This window comes from Phalacrocorax carbo, chromosome 7 (genome assembly GCF_963921805.1).
Source record: "Phalacrocorax carbo chromosome 7, bPhaCar2.1, whole genome shotgun sequence".
In the NCBI taxonomy this organism is placed as follows: Eukaryota; Metazoa; Chordata; class Aves; order Suliformes; family Phalacrocoracidae; genus Phalacrocorax; species Phalacrocorax carbo.
Window position 1 is genome coordinate 53989641 of NC_087519.1, and position 20477 is coordinate 54010117.

At 42.2% G+C, this 20477-nt stretch overlaps 1 protein-coding gene across 1 annotated transcript in view; it reads right to left on the reverse strand.

Annotated features, from left to right (window-relative positions):
- The window catches only part of PEX5L (peroxisomal biogenesis factor 5 like), a 118359-nt gene extending 112204 nt beyond the window's left edge, over positions 1–6155 (reverse strand). Inside the window, exon 1 of the mRNA XM_064458060.1 lies at positions 5789–6155. Coding sequence (XP_064314130.1) covers positions 5789–5809 — 21 coding nt within the window. The 5' untranslated portion in view covers positions 5810–6155. The remainder of the gene's footprint in view (positions 1–5788) is intronic.
- Positions 6156–20477: the final 14322 nt, after the last annotated feature.

The following is a 20477-nucleotide window of genomic DNA, read 5'->3' on the forward strand; positions in this document are numbered from 1 at the left end:
GCCTCTTTGCATAGCGGTTTCATCTACATTCTTCCATTCTGAGGCTGCTGGCCTGCCTTCTTCCCTCTCCGATACACTAACAGTGGGTCCCATGGAACTGATTAATTTTCAAACATGCAGGAGCCTAAACTTTCAAACGAGTATGAGCTAAGTAATCAAAGTAGAGTGTTCCTCCCTCTGTAGGTGTTCATGCAGCTGCATGTTTTGCTACTGGTCATCAATCCTTGCTTTTAGCGGTTGTGCAGGTGCATTTTAGGATATTTGAAAACATTATTTTAAAAAAAGTGCTATTCAAGCTTAGCATACATGCCAGGTAATCAGAGTGGACAACACAGGTGGGGCAAAATGGATTTGTGGAAAGGTGACTGGGCTTGCTGAAGCTAGATGTAAAATCTGGGTTCTTAGATGTGTAGCTTGAAGACTAGCAACTATCGTGCTGCTGTAAATTGTGACAATAGTGATTGTTAAAAAAACACAGCATGATTTCTGGAGTAAACAGTGCCTCTTTTGTCAAAGCTGTGTATGGGATTTAGACTAATGTATTTAAAAAAAATACAGTGCTAGGGACTATTTGTTTTTCTATGTTTTCAATTAATTTAATTCCAGAATAGAGGGATGGATCCTTATTTAGCTAGTAAGAGTTCCTCTTAAGTTGCATCCAGCAAAAATACGCTGTGCAGCAAGAGTTTCTGGGCCTTTGCAAGATTTTTCTGCTAGGTTATTGTAGAACTGCCCAACAGCTTCAAGGAACGCTTCCCTATGCCGGCATTACAAATACTCACAATTCGTACGGTCTCAGTATGCGTCTCAGCCAAAAGCCGTATATCACCTAATTCCTTTGAATGAACTTCTTTCAATGAAAGCGAGCTCATTATTTTTAGCTCGTTTCATTTGTAAGCATTTCATAATGTGCTGTTCAAAACTTGAAAAACTGCTAGTGAATAACTGGAAAATATCAAGACAAAATGGAAAACATACCACAATAAACACTGCCCTAGTATTGTGAATACTTCTAGAAAAGGCTTGTTATAATGAAAAATTATCGGGTTTATCATAATGGAATGTCAGCTAGGCTAGGAGTTAATGATCCCTAGTGATGTCGATGAATCATAACATTCCAGCAATGCGCCCAGATTTTTAGAATTTTGTAGCTTAAAGTTATTAAGTTTATGTTGATCTTAATGGCTGAACAAAGGTTCAATTTAGTGTTGAATTCAATTTTATGTTGTGCATATTCTTTGGTTTATTCACGGACAAAATGCATAGCTGAGGGGTTACTTTTTTATTCACGATTGATCAATAGCTTGGGGTTTGTTTATTTTAGGTGGCAGCGAAACCAACATTACAGTATTTTTAATAGGTTACCAAACAAGCAAAGATGGGACTTGCTTCTGCAGCTCATTGTGAGACAGGTCTGCTTCACTTCTCCCAGTGAGTTAGCTGTGTCTGAAGTGTTGGGAAATCAGTGCACAAATGTTTTTTGTAACTTCTGAAATATTTAGCAACACTTTCCAGGCCCAGTAAAACATGAAGCCCTTGAGGTTTCCTCTTGCAAGAATCTTCATGTGTGCATCGTTATTTTTCTGTAGACCCCTATGATCATACAGGTATGTGTTTGCCTACTGAAATGTGCATGATTAATATGAATAGTTTCATGTAAATATGAAATGCCAAAGGTAGAATGTTAAATATCTTTGATACTACAGAACACAAGTTAAGGACACGAAGTTGATTGCCTATGCAATTAAAAGTTTAGGAGACTAGCTACCTAATCTGGAACTTGGCCAAGGCATCATGACTAACAAGCCTGTTCTTGTGAAAAAACGCCACAGGAACTCCGATAGCCATGTGTGGTCAAGATTTCTGCTTTGTCTAAATTAAGCCATCTCGAAACGTAACGTTGCCATACATAAAATCCCATGCCAGCATTTGGCAAAGCACTACTTCTGTTCAACCATTTGTGCTGGAGAAAGCTGACTATATACAGCATCAAGGCAAAACAGTTTTGAAAGCCTTTATTTTGAATTTCCTAGGAAGCCAAATGCTGCTGAAAATCCCATCCTATGATTGTAATTTACCCTCCATCTATTTATAGAACTCTCAAAAAAGTCAATGGGAGGGACTGGTACCAGCTCTACGATATACTGTAAAAACTTTAAAACCTCTTATTGTTGGTTGTTAAAATGATAGACATTTTAGAACAGTCACTGTGGGATGAACTCGGCTTATGTTCTGCTTCCATCTGGCCTGCTACTGTTTCCTCGAAGAAGATGGAAAGCAGCACAAATTGTCCTGAGAGAAATGCTCTCTTTCACCTGTACAGTTTAGAATTTAGAATCAGGTCTCTTGCTCTCTCTGTACTCCCAGGGTGTGCTCCTGTAACCATCAGGTTTTACCCTGTAAGAGCCTCGGTTTCCTGAATTAAAGAGGATTTCTTCCATAACCGAAGTGATATGTTAGTAGGCAAATAGTCTGTGCACCTCATGGGAAATTCTTTCTCAGGCAACAGCCCCACCTGAAAGGCTGGGGCTTCAGGAGGTGTCTATGTGCCTTAGAACCTGGGCCAGTCCCTGGTAGGTTTCAGACAGTTACTGTGTAAACTGAACAGGTTGGTAAATACAGCTAAAGCAAATGCTTATGCTCATTACGATAGTGAAATAGCTTTGAAGGAGCTCCCGTGGCACTGTACCTCTCTGCACCCTGTTTCTGTTTGTGGAGCTGGCTCTGCGGAAGGCCGCTTCGCCTTTCTCCTAGTATTTAATGCAAAAGCGTGTGGTGCACAACACAAAAGCTAGCCCTACAGAAAGGTACCTGGACATGTAAAGACAGCTGATGAACCAGTAACATCCCTTCTTTTTAGTTCGGTGTTTTGTGTTTGTTTTGGTTTGTTTGTTTGTTATAGGTTTTTCTACTGTCTTTTGAATTTTAGCTTAAGACCTCTCTGCCATTTCTGTGTTGTGAGGATTCATTTATAAAACATTAAGAGGGAAATCTAAACCTAGGTCTTTGGAATAAACCAAGTGATTTTCTGGGTTTCAGGGAAAAAAAAAACAACACCAAAACCAGTCTCTACTATAAACTACACATTAAGAAGATACACACATATTATGGCCTGATGTAGTGAAGTACTTCAGGTGCTTGCTGGACTTAAGCAGTGCTTAAATACAAAGTCTATTTCATCTACACTTGCAGAAGTCACTGAGCGTAGTCAGACGTTCCCCACTGAAGCTGACAGGGCTCGATGCCTATTCAAGGTAGGGAAATTCTCAATCTCTGCCATTACGCTTATTATGTTGTTACAGTTGTTGATGTTCTTACCTTTCAGAAGTCTTGCAAGAATTAGCTGAGTTACAGCAGGTTATTAGTAAAATACAGGCTCTCTAAATATCTCTTAAAGTAACCTGACTAAGGAATTATTTCTGCAGATTTTACTTCTACATCTGAGAACAAAACCCTAGGAAAAAGGGAAATGACGACTGGCATTCTAAATCAAAGCCTGCGTTTGATGACAGTAACTTCAGAAGAGCTTTTGCCTTAGAGTGTAGGATCAGGCAATATGTATCGGCACCTCATTTTGCATTTGGATCTGTGAAGTTGGATGCTTAAGTACCCAGGCAGGGTCCAGCTAAACACTCCAGTTTCACATAAGAAGTGGAAGCTCTCTGAGTGCTCGGTGTCTTTAAAAATAAGATTGTTTTTGTTTAGGAGTCCAGGTACCTGACTTAATCCACCCCAGTTTGGACGGTTTCATGGTTCTCCTGATTTTAGATTGGCAGGCAATTGCAAATAGTTTTCCCCAAGTGAGTAGAAGTTTTGCCATAAATCTTGGAGGTAGTAAGAAAGCACCCGCAATGCTCAGAACATGCCTATGTTTCTGTTAGCATGTGGTTTGATACTTGTATGGTAACTTTGATAGTTTGTGTTCCACCATGGTTTAATAACCATGACAGTAGATCATTTCACTGCAAAGAAATTAGCTCCTTATTGTCTTTGCCTGACTCACTTCAAGGCTCTGATTAAGGGTATGGTAAACATGGAAATCTCTCCTAAAGCTTTAGGCTTTTTAGGAGCTATCTGAAGAACGTTTGTGCTTCCTGTTAGGACAGAATGTATTGAGCTTGGTTGATGAACTTGGGTGGGTTTTTATTTTCAGTAAGTATATTCAATATGAATAGTATTTTTAATTCAGCAAACTTTTAAGAGAATTTGGTTGGAAATTGATTACTTTGGGGCTACAAAGATAAAAATATTTTGAAAGAAATTTAAAGGTCATCAGTCACAACATTTGTATGTTTTGACCTGATTTTCTTTTTGCAAATTTGATTTCAATCTTTTAGTGACTCAGAAAATTTACGATGCTGCCAGACACCTCAATGTTTCATCACATTTCCTTTTAAGAAGTGGTGTACGTTTATTGAAACCTTGCAATATATTGCTCATAGCAAAGAACTTCTGCTTTCTTAAGGGCATAGATACCTATTTGCCCATGTCCAATTCCGTATCACTAGTTATAGGATGGCTTTTGTGTTACCATAAAATAATACATACTTTAACCTTATTGTCGGAAATAAATAGTAATGCGTATACTCCTTCCATTGATTACATTTCTTATTAAAACCTGTTTGCTCTCCTATCACAAGCAACATTATAGCCCGTTATTTACCATTGTTGAGATCAGATAACACAGACACAAAAGAGTACCTGCTCTCATTCGGCTCTGGAAAGCAGAGAGTGCTGAATCAGAGCCCTCGCTTAACTCGCACATACTGAACACAGCCCCGTGTCTGACATTGACTCGAGTTTGGTGTCCCTGATGACCATTCAGCAGATCTCTAAATGCTGTGCAGAATCACACCCAACAGAAGTGCTCAGCTTACACTTACCAGACTGCAGTTTCTCTGCAAACAGCCTTAGTACTAACAGTGCTACGTGCGAGGCTGGTGCCACTGGACTTGAGGAACGCATTTTGATCGTTCCTGGCAATGAACACAAAGCCAGGCTGGGTCCAAAAGAAGGAAAAAAAAAAAACTACTTGGGAGATCAGTGTAAACCTTGACTCCACTTTGGCATTTCTTCCTCCTCCAGATTGGACTGGGCTTTCCAAGGAAGAGCCATGTGAAGGAGAGCGGGAGTCAAGGTTAAAGCCATCACGCCCAAGGCACCAGCATGCTTTTAAGGGGCAAGAGGCATTTTCTGCTATGGCGACGTCGATCAATAGGACCATGAGACAAGATTTCTGCCCAAAACGTAGAAGTCACTGAGACGTGTTTGAATTCATTCTACAAAGTCATCCCAGGGCTTAGCAAAATCAATCCTCAGCCCGTGTCGGGAGGGAAGAATAGAAATCCATCCCCTTTACAAACAACACACTGCCAATCGACAGCTTTAGGGTGGCATGAAATCTTTGCACATTTTGCAAAGCAACTGCTCTGTCTTTTCCCTTATTGTTTGCCCTTCACTTGACATAGAGGAAGAGATGCATCGAGAGGATGGCAGGAGATAAGTGTCAAAGCATGCCCTAACAACGTTTGCCCTGGAACGCTCCCTTGAATCTGTTTGAACAAGCAAGTACAATGAATAGGCACACGCAAAACTTCCCCCGGTTACAAAGTTGACAGAAGCCCTTCCCCGTCCTCCCCCTTGAGCAGAGCCAGCCCCGGGCAGGCTCCCGGCCCCGAGCTGCAGCGGGTCACTTGTTGCGGGGCCCGGGGTGGCCTCTCCGCTCGCCCCGCGGCCACCGCGGCACGCGCCCGGGGCGCTGCTCCCCCGCCTGCTTGCAGCCGCTTACCTGCATGTGGCCCTGGTACATGCTGCCTCGGCTGCCCCTCGGCCCGGGGCACCGCTCCGGGCGCTCCGCTAGAAGAAAGGGGGGGAAAAAAAACAACCCCAAAACCTTAACGCTGCTGACCCTGAAGGACCTATTTTTTTGCAAAAGGTTTGGTTTGTCCTGGAAGCTGCTCTCCGCTTTCAGTAACCCAGCGCTGCGGGCTGCTGCCTTCCCTCCTCTCCGTTCCTTTCTGCCTTCCCCAACCCCCCACCCCCCCGTCTCTCTCCCGCTTTAATGCGGTGCCGCCGAGGCGCCGCTCCCCGCGGGGGGCCGGGGGAGGCGGGCCGGGGCCGGGCGGCGGCGGGAGCACCGCGAGCGGGGCGGTGCGGGGCCGGGCCGCCCGCTCCCTGCCGGGCCTCGCCTCGGCCCGCTGCCGGCCGGCCCGCCCCGCCGGCCCTCCCCGCCTCCCGCCCTCCTCCTCCCGCCCTCCCTCCGCAGAGGGAGCGCCGCGGCCAGCGGGCGGAGCCCCGCCGGGGGAGCTGCCGGCCCCGCCGCCCCGCCCGGGGAACCGCGGCTCCGCTGCGGCGTTGGGGGGGAACGAAAAAAAAAAACCCCAAAACCGAAAAAAAAACAGTCCGCCTAAAACCAACGAAACCGGGAGCGTCCCGGAGGCAAAGCCCGGACCTGGCACCCGGAGCCTCCTGGCTGGCCGCCGGTGGTGCCGCCCCGCGGGGGGGACAGCCCGGGCCGCGCCCGGACCCCGCCGGCACGGTGAGGGGCGCACGGACGCCCCGGCGGCGGGGGCTGAGCTCCGGTTCGGCGCTGGGGCCGGGCCCGCCTGTGCTCCGCGGGCGGGACCTGGCGCGGCCGCGGGAAGCACCGGGCGGCTCTCGCTGTGGCTTGGCGGTACCGCCTGGTGATGTTTTTCAACACTGACCAAAGGCACCGTCATATTAAAAAAAAAAATCCGGTGATAGCGTGTACGCGCACAGTTCTGACCTTGTAAACCGGCCCAACGGGCCTGGCGAAGTCCTGCAAACGACACCTGCAGCATCCCTGATCCAGCTTTTTTTTTCCTCTCCCCCATCTCAAACTTCTGATCTGCTGAAAAGAGCAACTGCTTCAATGTCATCACAAATCTTTGTCCTACCCGGTGTGTCTATATTCAGTAGCACAGAAAATATCCAGTGCCTGTAATTTGCTAGGTTGTATAATTTCTTGGCTCTGAGCTCTCAAGTTGTACTATTAAACTACACAAAACTTTACGATGCTTTTGATTGACCGGAGCAATCCAGCCATAAGCGTGTCCTAGTACTAGAGCAACATAAACCAGATTTGCTGTTCCTGAAACCCGCATGTTTGCGTCTTCGCAGTTCTCGTTTCAGCTGACTAAATGTGCCTTTCTGAAGTGTTCCCATTCAGCTGAAAAAATGGGATTTTGCAGAACAGGAGTTTGTAAAGTCGACAGCGATGGCACGAGCACAATCTAGCCAATTATTTTTTTTCATTTAAGCTTGCGAGTTTTGTCTTCTAGATAGATAGCAAAAGTGACAGTTCTCTTATATCTGATGAATATGTATCCAGCTCACTGAGATTCTCGGAACAGCCTAGTAGTTTAGCCATGTATTGGTGATAAAAGGAAATAAGAAATGAATATTTTTTGTCTAAATCCCTTAAGCCGCTTTGAAAACCTCAGTTAAGAGCTGATGAGCTTAAAATACTTCTTTGGGATTGTCCATACGTGTTAGCCATATCTTACTGTAAAATTTCACCGTGTAGTACAAAAGGTGACTGCGCTTACATAGATAAAAATACCAGATTTAATTTATTGTGCTTTCACTTAAAATATAAAACATGGAGTACAGATACTTCAGATATAAATATTTGCTGCCTTTTTGCACAATTTAGGAGAAAGTTTAGGTCTTGATGAACAAAAGGCAAGCCCTGTTTAAACCCAGAGCCCTGGTGTCCTTGCTGTTTGAACAGAGATGTCTTAGACTCTTAAGCTTTTAGTTATCTTGAAGGTGGACTTTTTTGCCTTGGCTGCAGTAGATCCAGATTATCCTTTCCTGGGGTAGGGGGCAAGTTTTCTGTAGTAGCTGAATGTTTTTAAGGCATGTAAAAATTTCTTTGTTGTTTTAAGCACATAGCTCTCAGGTTTCTTTTGGGGGGAACCTGGGATAAATTTGTTAATGCCAGCACATAGTAATATCTGTTTTTTCTAGATCCAAGTGTATGTGTCGTGATTTGGATTTTTGCTTACAGGGCAGGAAAAAAGTATACACTTAGAGTAGAAGAATTGTTAATTCAGGAATGATGATTAATACCACGTTATTTCTGGGTGAGGGACAAACATTAGCAGGATTTTGCAAGATCCAAATGTTGGACATGAGATTTTATAGTATAGGGTGTGTTGCAATAGGTATTTTTCTTAACGCATGAGAAGCGGGTGCCTTCATTTCACAATTTGTTGATGCAGTGGTATACCGATGCCACGATTTGGCAGGATCTGGCAGATCCAGTAAAGCCAGGTAGATCCAGCTTTTACCTTTTTCCCTAGCAGGGGGCTAAATTACTTGGCACTGGCCAGCAAGAAGGCTGGCAAAGCAGCAGTCGGTGCAGCAGAGAGACTGAGGGAGATGCACACATAAATAGATGGATGGCAGTGCTTTCTACTTGAGGAGCTGTTCTTTAAATATCTCTCGGTGCAAGCCACGCTCACGCGCACACGCAGTGCTGTGCTTCTACTAGTCTGCCTTTGCTCTAGCTCTTCACTAGAAGAAGCTTTGGCAAGATTTTTTCTCCATCTAGTTCTGATCTAGGATCAGTGCATGACATTTATTGCCCAGTTATAGTACAATTTCAAAAACATGGTGGGGGGTGGGACAGAAAGCAGCGATGTGCAATTCTGTGACGCAAATATAAAGGCAAATTCTTTACAGCTCAGGAGAAGGTGAGCGCCAGGGCCTGTGCTGTTTGTGACTCTGCTGTTTGTGAACGCAAAGGTCTGTTTCATTACAGGGCATGTTCAGTCACACAAGGGTCACTTGCCTAAAATGCTTTGAAAACGTTTTTCCATTGTGGTCCCTTTTGGTCTGTCTGTGTGGCTGCGTTAGTATTTGCACCAGTGATGCCTGCGTGCTCTGAGCTCTCTAAGCTTTGTTGTTTGATATGGCAAAAATGGGAAAAATCGTGGTAGAAAATATGAAAGTCATAATGTTTGTTAAGAAAAAGAAGAGTCGCCATATGGCTCAACAGATTTTAATTAATACTAAATTGCCAGGGGAAATTTTGCAAAAAGTCAAATAAAAATCATTTATTTTACAAATAAATGCTCAGAATTTGTTTTCAAATATATTTCTGGGGCAATTAGGGCTATTAGGAAGCCTAGAGACAGTAATGGGAGCGCAGGGGCAATTTTGGAAATACAGAAGTGAGCAAGGTGTTTTTGGAGGCTCTGGCAGCTACTAAATTACTGTCAGAAACCTGACATTTAACTCCCCCTGGGAGGCCTATTGATTTTCAGGAGCGGTAGATACTTCGTTGCTTTAGGCCTCACTGATATTTACGTCATCCTGCGAATTTAGTTTTAAATCGCTGATTCTGAAACTGTGCAAGACAACACGTATAGACTCCAAGTTACTAACAGTCATCGTAGCATTCCTATTAACGAAGTGATTGGAATGGCAACGCCCGTGGTTTCCACGCCAAGAAACCACACGGTAAGGGCAAGTCGTGATTTTTGTTAGGGAAATCACGCAATGATAAACAGACCCGCACGTTCCAAGTCAGGAAAGCAAATATACGCTCTGTGTGAAACATGTCGTTATGTGCCCTTCCTGAATAGGGACGCTTTTCTGAAGGTGGGCAGCAGGTAACTTGGAGGAGGATGCGTTTCCATAGCTGTAACTTGTTCGCTGGAGGAGTTCTGAATGCAGATTGAGGGCGATGATTTGTCCATCGGCGGCCGTTGCCTGTGGCGCGCTGCGTCCTGTGGCTTCAGAAGCAAGACTTGGAGAGAGTGCTTTGGGGAGCTTGGCGCTCTGCGTGCACGGCAGGCCGTCGGCTCCATCGCTCTGCTGTGCTTCTCAGATGTCCGTGAATCTTCTGGTGTTTCCCGTGTACGACAGCAGGTTGTGTTGCCAGCATCCAACGATGGCATATGTTTGGTCATAAAGACACAGATTTGCTGCTTTGTTCGTAGTAGATTAATGTTCTGGTGCGTGTACCTTTTATAAAAACATCAGTCTATTAGCTCACGTAACCATGGAGATAATAAGTAATCTGCATACATGGAAACTCTTTGGGTTCATTTAGGCCTAATGCCTGCATTTGATTAAGAAATAGATCTTTACAAACATTAATACTAATAAATACTCTCATGAATAATATTTTCTGCTATCTGAAAACAATTGGCCTAATTTGTGAAAACATGGAGCTGATTAAAAATTAACTACCAAAAATAACCTAGCTTATTCTTAGACTCAAGTAAGGTGCGAAACCTGTGAAAATTAAATTTGATTGTTAATGTATTAATAGTTTCAAATCTTATTAATACAGAATTAAGGATTTATAATATTTTATTTCTGACAGATTCTAATTACACTTTATACTTTGTTTTCTAGTTGCAGTTGTAAGGTACAAAAGGTACAACCACACATCAATGAAAGCTCTAATTATATTATTTATATTTAATTTATATATTTAGACGTTGCTTTTAACGCTATCGCAATGTGTGTGTGTTTAGGGAACGCATGTAAAGGAGGTGTTTAAGGTGCTTTACATACTGTAATGAATAATAAATATGAGCAACATGCAATCCTAAATTAATTTTAAGAAGCGCAAAGTTTTGCTAATGATGCACATAAAACATTTAATTAACAAGACCCAACACAGAAACCACAGCTCACGGTAATGAATAGCAACTAGATTGTAAACAGCCCGAGCAGAACGCTAACAGGGTAATTCCTCGTTATGCTGGAGTCACACCACTTTTTTTCACCTGTAACTCTGCGCCTGACAGTAAATACCAGCCTAGAACTTGTCAACAGAAGGAAGAAAAAGACCACGTTATTCCAGATTCTGACTAATGTAATTACAAGCTCTGCAGTCCTGTTTCAGTTGAAGCTCCCGTTGTCGTTACCCTAATTTCTGTGTAGCATGCCTGTTGTTGGTAGCCCAGTTTTACGTATCGGGTAAGTGCCGTGAGCGCGGAGGGGAGGGAGCAGTCCCGCCGCGTCCCTGCGAGCACTGGCCTACATGTGGTACAGGCCGGGTATGTGATGGGGCAAGGTTACTGCTGCTACCCGGCCCGTGCCGCTCAGGCCTGCGTCTGAAAGAAGCCCTGTGCAGAAATTGTAACTGCCTTGGGAAGGGCGGGCTCGGGGTGGGCTTTTCACGTAGCCTTGGATCGGGGTCAGCAGCAGCTAGTGCTGCAAAATGCGGCCTGGTTGCAGGAGGATATAAGTCATGGTTATCCACTGACATGTCACCCACATCAAATCATAAGGACAGGAAATCTTCTAGGAGATCTGCCCTGCCTTCATCCTGTGTGGTTGTATTTGGTAGCACCATAGTTACTGTTGTTTGTCAGGCCGTATATTCAGTTTCCTAGCAGAGGAGATTTGCTTTGTTTGCAGAGATGCTGTTTTTGATGCGTAGTAACAGTGTTCTCCACAAAGAAGTGCCTTATACAAAAGGATCTTCTGCCTGTTTAGAAAAAGAAAGGAGGAGAAAGCAAGTCTCTCTCCTCTCCCCACACACCTGTTAGCAGATTCCAAGAAAACTACATTTCAATGGCCAAATAGCCAATGCTCTTAAGTTTCCCTGAATTTGAACCCTGTCCTGCTTCTGCTGAAGTAAGCACAGACTTCTCTCTGACTCCATTAAAACAGAGTGCTTCATCTATGTAAGTGTTGCAGACCTTTAAACTGACCATTCCTCATTTATCAAGTAGAAAAAAGTGTTATGGAAGGTGCGGAATCTCCAAGCATACAGCTGTACCACAGTGACTACGGCTGCAGCGCGGCACAAAGGTGTTAGCGTTGATTCTGTAACCTCTTATTGAAAGTCTCAAGATGTGGAAGGTCCCCAGCCCCCAGGATAATCAGCTCCAGCGCTTAGCTACCCTACTACTTGGAAGTTTTTACTATTGACCTTACTTAAATATGCCTTGCAGAACTTTAAGCCCTTTTTTCTTTTTGCTTTAGCCAAAATTGATGTGCAGAAGGATGTACGCGCTTTCCCTTTGCAGCTGCTTTGTACACATTTGAAGAAAATTGTTTCATGTCTTGCCATTTTCTCTTTTCTAGACTAAGCAGTCCCAGTTCCTTAAACCTTGTCGCATAGGTTGGGTTTTCTAGATCTTGGTCGTCTTTCTTACTACTTTCCTTAGACAGGTGTACTTCCGTAATGTCCAAAACAGGACAAGTACTCTAGCCTGCTCTTGTTCAGGAGAACAGAAAAATTTCTTCATGAGGATTACGCGCAGTATTTCTGTTTATACATCCCCCCATGCGGTGTTGCAACACCATGATGGTGTTGAGTCATGTTTAGCTTGTGATCTACTGTTACCTTTGGTGATACTCCTGAACCATTGATGTACCCGCTGTGGGTTTTTGCGGTTATTAGTGCTACGTAACTGTAGTATTTTGCCACTGTACTTGTTGACTTGTATCCTAATTATTCAAAACCATTTCTCCACTTTACCTAGATGTTTTTAAATTCTGATCACGTCCTTGTCTTGTTCTCACAAGCTCTTCCAGGTACATGTTGCCTGCAAATTTAACAAATATGCTTTCTATTCCTTTAGCCAAATCATCAATCAAAATACTGAATTATATGCTGTTCTGTGGAATGCCACTTGGGAAACCCCTCCAGTCTGACAGTGAATCATCAGTAACTGTTTCTGAGTAGAGTTAAGCAGCATCTAATAGTGATTTTTCTAGACCATGTTTCCCTCAGCTCTTTATGATAATATCAGAAAGTTCTTATTAAAAATATCTAGGGTTTTTTGCCTCTCTGTAATGCCTGTTACCCAATTGTACAGAGAAAACAGTCTGCATTGCTGCTTACTCATCCCCTTATCGTCTTCAGGATACTTAAATTGTTTGTTATAGTATTTCTGCTGTAATTAGAAGCAAGCTTTCTGGCCTTTCCCCAATGTTTAACATTAAGCACTATGTTCGCACCTGTTTACAGGTTTTATTTAATGCTTCTGAGATTGTTTCAGTCTATGCTGAAAGTATCTGAGGGTGATTTTGATCAGGTGTAGTTATCTGGAAAACGACTAACTTGCCTAAATACCTTCAAGCCTGTGTTTTCCCATCACTGGTGTTAAGTCTGTTAGACTTCTGATCACAGCTGACCATCTTAAGTAATTTAAATCAAGTTTTTTTCAGATACCAGTAATATTTTGACAGCATGTAGCTCACGAGGGGTTCCAAAACACATTTTAGAAGCTACATAAATATGCAGGCATTTACCGACTCCAAGCCCCTGGTGTCAGTGGCTGGATGGGTGCCAGTATCCAAGCTGGCTTTAGTTTAAAGCTAGCTTTGCTATGTCTGCACTGCATTGGCATTGCATCAGGGAGTGCAATGTAAAGACATCAATTTACCTTGAAGTTAGGAAAAATTACTTATATTGAATAATTGGTATAGAGTTAATGAAAATCTAGTTTAAATGGTTTAATATTGCTAAGAATGTTTACGTAGTATGAGTACCTACAACATGCCAGACCTCAAATGAAAGGATGATTTGCAAGGATTTTCTTCTGATCATTTTTTCTTGAGTACAGAAATGCCTTACAGAAATGCCTTACAGATCTCAAAGTGAAAATTTTTGCTCTTCAGTCAGAATTTATCCACTTGTGATTGCTGATAATATAGACGGCAAGTATTCCTGTTACTCTATTAACTGTTTCGCTATTTGTTGTACTTGACAAACCTTGAGAATTTGATGGATTCAGTGAAGCATCCATTTAGAGTGACTCCACACAGTTACGTAAGGGGTTTTCTGGCAGCAAAAGGTTTAATGTTGCTGTGTAAATTCTGGGTATCCTGCATGAAAAAGATACAAGAATACTTTGCATCTCAGATCCTATTCAACACAAAAGATGGGGTTTTGTTGAAGTGTGAATGTTTTTAATCACTGGAGAGGTACTGCAATACAGAGGAGTTAAAAAAGTCAAATTGCTCTTATGAATTGTTCTTAAACTACTGATCTCAAAGCATTTTGGGAGTAAGAGCTGTTATCTGCATTTTGAACAGGTAGAGATAGGGATTGGGAAGTTATTTTCATTTCGTCGCTAACCGTGGAGGTTTTGTTAAGCAACTGCTGTTCAAGTTAAGACTTTTTATGATCAGCAGTTCCAATAGTGCTCATCAGGGAGTTCAAGGAACCGCTTAAAAATGTCTCTGGACTGTTAATGTTCATTTTTATTAATTGATACAGCACTGGGAAGGCAAATATTGTGCCAGAGTTTTAAATGGGATGGCTTAGTAATTACAGCCTTTCAGCCTGGTGCCAATCCCTGGCAAAAATAATGGAAGGCTGATATTGGATGTTATTAGTAAAGTCATAATCAGTATGACTTTATTGTGACTTATTATTATAAATCAGATTTATAAATTATATAAATCTGTAATTTATGGCAGTTGTCATTGGTTTATGGAAGATCTAGCATGTCAGACTAACTCAATAGCTTGCTTATGATACATGAGGTTTGCTTGATGAATGTTGTAGTGCTGATGTAATGGGCTTTCTTAGGGCATTTGTCATGGTACCACACAACTTTTGATTGAGAAATGAGAGTAATGCAAATTCAACCGGGCAACACATTAAAAAGACCTAAAACTGCTTATCCAGTAGTCTTAATATACAAAGTGGGAATTATTATCTGATAGGATCCCTTAGGAATTCTGGGGCCATTCCTTTTAAATGACAAAAAAAAAAAAAATTTGAAAAATCATTAGCGGTAAATTTATGCAGGTGGAATAAAGTTTGGGACTTTGGAAATAAAGTTAGCTTATTAAGTGATCCATAAATCATATATGCTTCATTAAAACTGAAGGTAATACCATATACGTATAAATATTTGTTTAATATAGGCTTCTTTTCATCTTTATGAACAAATAATTTAGCTTACATTTGCAGGATGAATGACTCTATCCTGACAAATAATGACTGAAATGTTTTGGGGAGATGATGACAGGAAATCGGTCGGATGTAGGATTTCAGTGTCACACGGTGGCCAACGGCCTCAAGAGAAACTTCAAACAGGAGTCATAAAGTTATGGTACTTCTGGGTTACTAGTGATGCGATAACTTCCTAAGTATCCGAGTCCCTGGGAAGATTCAGATTCATGTTTCAATAAGGAATAGAGAGTTGGTGAAGGCTTAGAGAATGGTTAGTGGATTGGAGATTCTGTGCAGCAAGATACGTGAGGGCTTGAACCTCTCCAGTTTAAGTGAAGATCATTTGTACCAGCCTGTATCCATAGAAGGGACAGAAAATGATACTGGGAAAACTTTTTAACAAAGCAGTTCTAAAAAAACTAAAGGGGTGGAATGTTGCAAGTTAGGCAACAGTAGATGCTAAGTGCACATTTTTATAATAAAGGTAATAAACCCTTGAAATTGTTTTTAAAGGACTGTTGTGGATTCTCTGGGGTTTTGAAATCAAGATTACTTTTTTCTGAAAAATATATTCTGCTTCAGGTAGGAATTGATTTAGGGTGGGCCTAGACTTGTGTTACAGGAACAAACGATTGTTGTAATTACTGGTTTTGTGATCTCTGAACTGATATACTCAGGACCTACCTAGCAGGACACTGGCAGAAGTTAGGATAGTACCTGCTCTTGCTGATTCGCAAGGAGCGGTGTTACCCTTGATACCATACAACTTCCTACTAAATAAGAGAAAGGCTGGGATTTCTGAAATACATGATTCTTTCCACGGGGGGGTGTGTGTGTGAATTTGGCTTTAAAGCTTGGTGTGAGACATTAAAGGAAGCTGCTTTCCCCATCTGTGCACCTTGCCCAGAAACCGTTATAAAGCTGTACTTTGAGTTGTGTGAGGGCAGCAGCATTGAAACCCTAAAACCCGAACCTCCTCCCTTTCCTCTAGACGGTCCCTGTCACTCTGGGAGGGCTCTTTTGGGAAGCCAGGGCCAATCTCCCACATACACTCCGTATCAGATGGAGAACATGCTTTCCTCAGCACCCTTGGAGCCATCAAACCTTTTTTCATTAGAGCTTTTGGCCTTCTTGTGCTGCGCTGGCTCCCAAAGTCATTACTTTTTTGTGCTGAGCAGGAAGTTCACATTTCAGATGTTGATTTTTCATAAGGCTCAGTTTCAACCTGCAAGAATACTTTTTATTAATGATTATTCCTTTTTTTTTTTATTTTATTTGTCTGAAACATCTGCGTGGTTTAAAAAAGTTCCTGTCACACAGATCAGGAATTGGCTGGTTGATAAAGCAAGTTACAGAACATTACATCCATACACTCCATTACAGAAAATGCGTACTACTGCAAAGGGAGCACATAAGGAAAGACTGTTCTGAGACCTGACTTTGTGGGATCCTGAACACGTGTCTGTCCCGCCAGCTCAGTAGGCCAAATCCTTATGTCCTTGCTCAGATGCTTGAATATGAGAGGTGCTCTTATAGTTTTCAGCCCAACTGGGCCAGTCCCTGAGTGATTCAGTGTCACTGCTAAAGTCACTTGGTATTCTTTATGCTTGATGTAGTGTCATGTGGAGAGCCAGCACAATGATCTCTGTATTTTACAGCATTTCACAGCAAGGAAGGCGACCATGCAGAGAGGTACGAACATCACCTAGCTGGTAAGAAGACGGATCCCTATTTCATTCCAGCACAGGCTGGTGGGGGGAGCTGTGCTGGACACCCGCCAAGGGGAAAGCTGCAGGGTCATGAGTTCTGCAAATATACCAGCTTCACTTCATCAGTCCTCCTGCTCTCATAGGAATGGCTAGACATGATTCATAGCAAGGAAGTAACTTTTAAATAGCGAGACTTTTAAAATGTGAGGCTCAGCGTGTAAGACTAGTCTGCCACAAAGAAATTCTGCTGAATCTTTCCTTTTGGCTTTTCTGTTGTTCACAAATAACCTGTGTTTCAGGCTCATGATTTAATGGTTCTAAGCATATTTGTAACAGAGGTATTCATTTTGATTGCACAGAGGGGAAACATGCATTTTATCTTTTCTTCAGTTAGTAAAAACATAGCTGTCTTAAAATTCTGGGATATGCTGATGGTAACAGAGACAACAGTGATCGAGGTCCTTTGACATAGGATGAAAAGCTCCCTGTAAATTTTAAAGAATGCCCACCCTGTGATCTAGAATACCAGCAGCAATCATCAGGTTAGCAGGCTGAGATGGGACAAGAATAATCAACTCCTTATGCCTATGTCGGAAATGTCTGTTTTCACACCTGTGAAACAAATTATTAAAGTGCACGGCTGGGCTCTGAAGTCTGTCTTTTGATAAACCAATTCTTTGAAAGCTGGCTTCTAGTTTGTCAGTGTCACTTAAACTGAGTTTATGTTAGGGTTTCTTTTGTCTCCATAGGATAATGTAAGACACGGGGCGGTGGGGGGAATATTTTGGCTTTGGCTTTGGAACACTTTAAGTAACTCTGTCCCTATGGCCAAAACCAGAATAAAAACTCCACTGGATTCAGAAGAGGTGATTTTCAAAGCAAACAGTGATACAGTAACACAGGTGTCACAGAAAGACACGGGATTTGCGCTCAGAGATATCTTGGTGCTTTTGAAAATCTCATCTCCAAAAATGAGCCTGCTTGTTACAAACTATATAAAAGTGATTCTGTGGAGTTGTGCAACTGAATAAAGCATAAAAATAAACCTTTAAAGGAGAACACTTCTGAAAGTCTTATTCCTAACTATTGTAAGTTTTCATTATTCAGTTTTTGTTCACTTTTAAGGCGAATTCTTGATTCTATGCATTTGTGTCATTTCCAAAAAGAAACGCTCTCTCACTTTGTCAGGGAATGTTATCTAGTGGTGTCGACACAGGACTTAGACCAGGAGCTTATATTGTCTAATCTTGCCTTAGCACTGTTTCTCTTTAAAATTGTCACTAACGCAGCCTTCCTACCCCTGCTTTCTCAGTTGTAAACTGGGGCAAAGGTGTGTGCATGTAATTAGCTGCACGTGTCCAAGGTCCAGCAGAGAGTGAAAAAGGCTGTTACTGCCGATTCAGCTTAATGGGGGATTTCAGAGTCGGAAAGTAGCAAGAGCAGGTGTGATTAGAAAAAATAAACCAAACCAATCAGTAACACTCAGATATAAAAACGCAGAGTTATAAATACAAACAAATAATTGTATTACTCTTACTTTCATCATGATAGACAACCTTTCATGACTACAATAAAAGCTGCAAAATCCTGGAGCAGATCCTCAGCAGGGACAAATTCTCATAGCTCCATGACAACAGAGTTGTGATAATTTATACCTGACAAAGGCCTGCTTTTTACTGAACAACTCCACCTCTTTTGAGGTAGAATTCATCTTTCTGCAGAGAGGTATTTAACTCTCTGTTGCAGGCTTAGTAAGTAAATCCTACATGAAGGGCTTGGAAGGCAAATAGGTCTTGTGCTGCTTTGCTGCATCGGAACATTTCACCTGCTGTGTTGTGGTAATGGTAAGATGAATGATTTGGCCTCCAATGAATTCCTAGTAGGAGAGGCTTTGCTAACTGAGGTGAAAGTCAGCTGGTGCCCCCTGAGATGCTCTAATTAAGCTACAGCAGATGTTGAAACTTTTCTTCAGAAAGTACCAGTGATTAAGATACCATGCGTAGTAGACGTACGCGTTTGCTTAGGTATGAGGGAGCATATAGGTAGCCTGTGTGGTCCCTGGTTCGTGAGACAAGGAGGAAGATGTAGTGTATGCTGGGAGGTTTGGTTAGGCGAGTTCATGGCAAAATAATTAACTCGGGAAGTGTCAGGCTGATGAAGAGCAAAACAGTTGCTAACGTTTGGAAGCTGGAGGGCATATAGAGAATTTGTACTTTGGCAAAAAACCTACTTGATACGTCCAAGGAGGAGACAACAGCTCAATTTTCTAATGCATTCCCCTTTCCCCTCTTTCTCTGGAGTGCTGCATACCACCCTGCTTTGCTCTGTGACCAAACGCATCGATGGAAACACTTTGGAGAAAAGTTTGGGTCCCGTCTTTCTCTCTCTCCCTTGGAAGCTCTCAAAACTCTTGTCCTTCTCTGAAGTATGGAGTGATTTCCAACTGAATCTGCATTACTGCTCGCCGGCTGTTTCCATTTGCTAGGGAAACCTTGCTTGGTGTGTATCTGCTCCTTGTGACACACGGCCTCTCTGTGATGTGCTGTAAATCCTTCCAACAGCTGATTCTGGGATGCTGATGTCTGGGTGCCTCTTCATAAACCAAAGCAAGCAAATTGCTGCTCAAGCACTGTTTATGCAAGCTTTGGCTCAAAAACTGAACAGTGTTTCCATTAAGGATTCAGAAAATGTACTCAGACCATATCATATTGAAGCCTTTGCTCCAGCGATGGATAGAGAGACCTTAATATGTTCAATTAAGGCTTCACAATTCTTTTAATGGTAACAGATTTTGCTATCACCCTACAAGAACTGTGAAGTGAGTTAATAGCGATCAAAATATCTACTGTACCTGCATCTCAGTTTTCTTACATTACTGGCATGTTAGCTCTGCTGTCTTGTCTAAATTCCAATTTAAACAGTTATGTTCTGCCCACCCTAATTCTAGCTCCTTCCCATGCACACAGCACTCCCGTGGGCTCCCCGACTTATCCTTTATTTCTGCTCTAGTCTGTTGAGCAGTTACTGTGAGCTGTCAAGCTATGAAGCTCTGGTTGTGATTCCTGTGTATAATCTACATGCTAATTTTCACAGAGATTCCTTAGGAGAAAAGGCAACATATGAGTTACTCCCTCCCAGTATGGCTATATAATGTCAGATGTAAACGTGAAGAACTTAGGCTAGCTAAGCCAATGTTTTGGGGAGCTGTATTGGCACCATGCACTCAATATGCTTTTACATGAGTTTCAGTTGCAGTAAATAAAATAAAATGTGTTCAGACTTAAAAAACATTTACAGTGTAAAAGCACCTGTAATCCCTCCAGACTGTCTGTAAAGGTCTTGCTCTGCAGCTAATTAGTATAGCAAAAATGCTTTCACCTTCTGTAACATTTTTCTTCTAAGCACTGCAAAACATTTTATAAGTTTTAATGAATTTAGACTTGCAATATCATGATGATATGGATTATTATCATCATCTTCATTTGTCAGAGGAGTGTATGGAATCTCAGAGGAAAGTTAAATGACTGGGAGAGGAAACTCTGAAGTCTTGACAGCTCCAGCTTTGGAGTCTTCTCCCCAAAACGTAAGATCATTTCTCGTGTCTGTAAAACAGCGTTCTCAAAACATGATTTGTAATTTCAAAGGGAGTCGGAAGAGAGTTTATATTAGCCCAGAAACACCTAAACATCTTAGGTATGGCTGAAGCTGTTTCTTTAGGCCAGGGAGTGAGTAATCACTTCCTGCAATCAGTAATTACAACCAATTCGCACTTGGCCATCCTGCAGGAACTGAGCTGTTATTAGAAACAAAAGATGATCAGCTGTTTCCTGGTTGCTGTAAACACATGAGCTGGTGTTGGATCT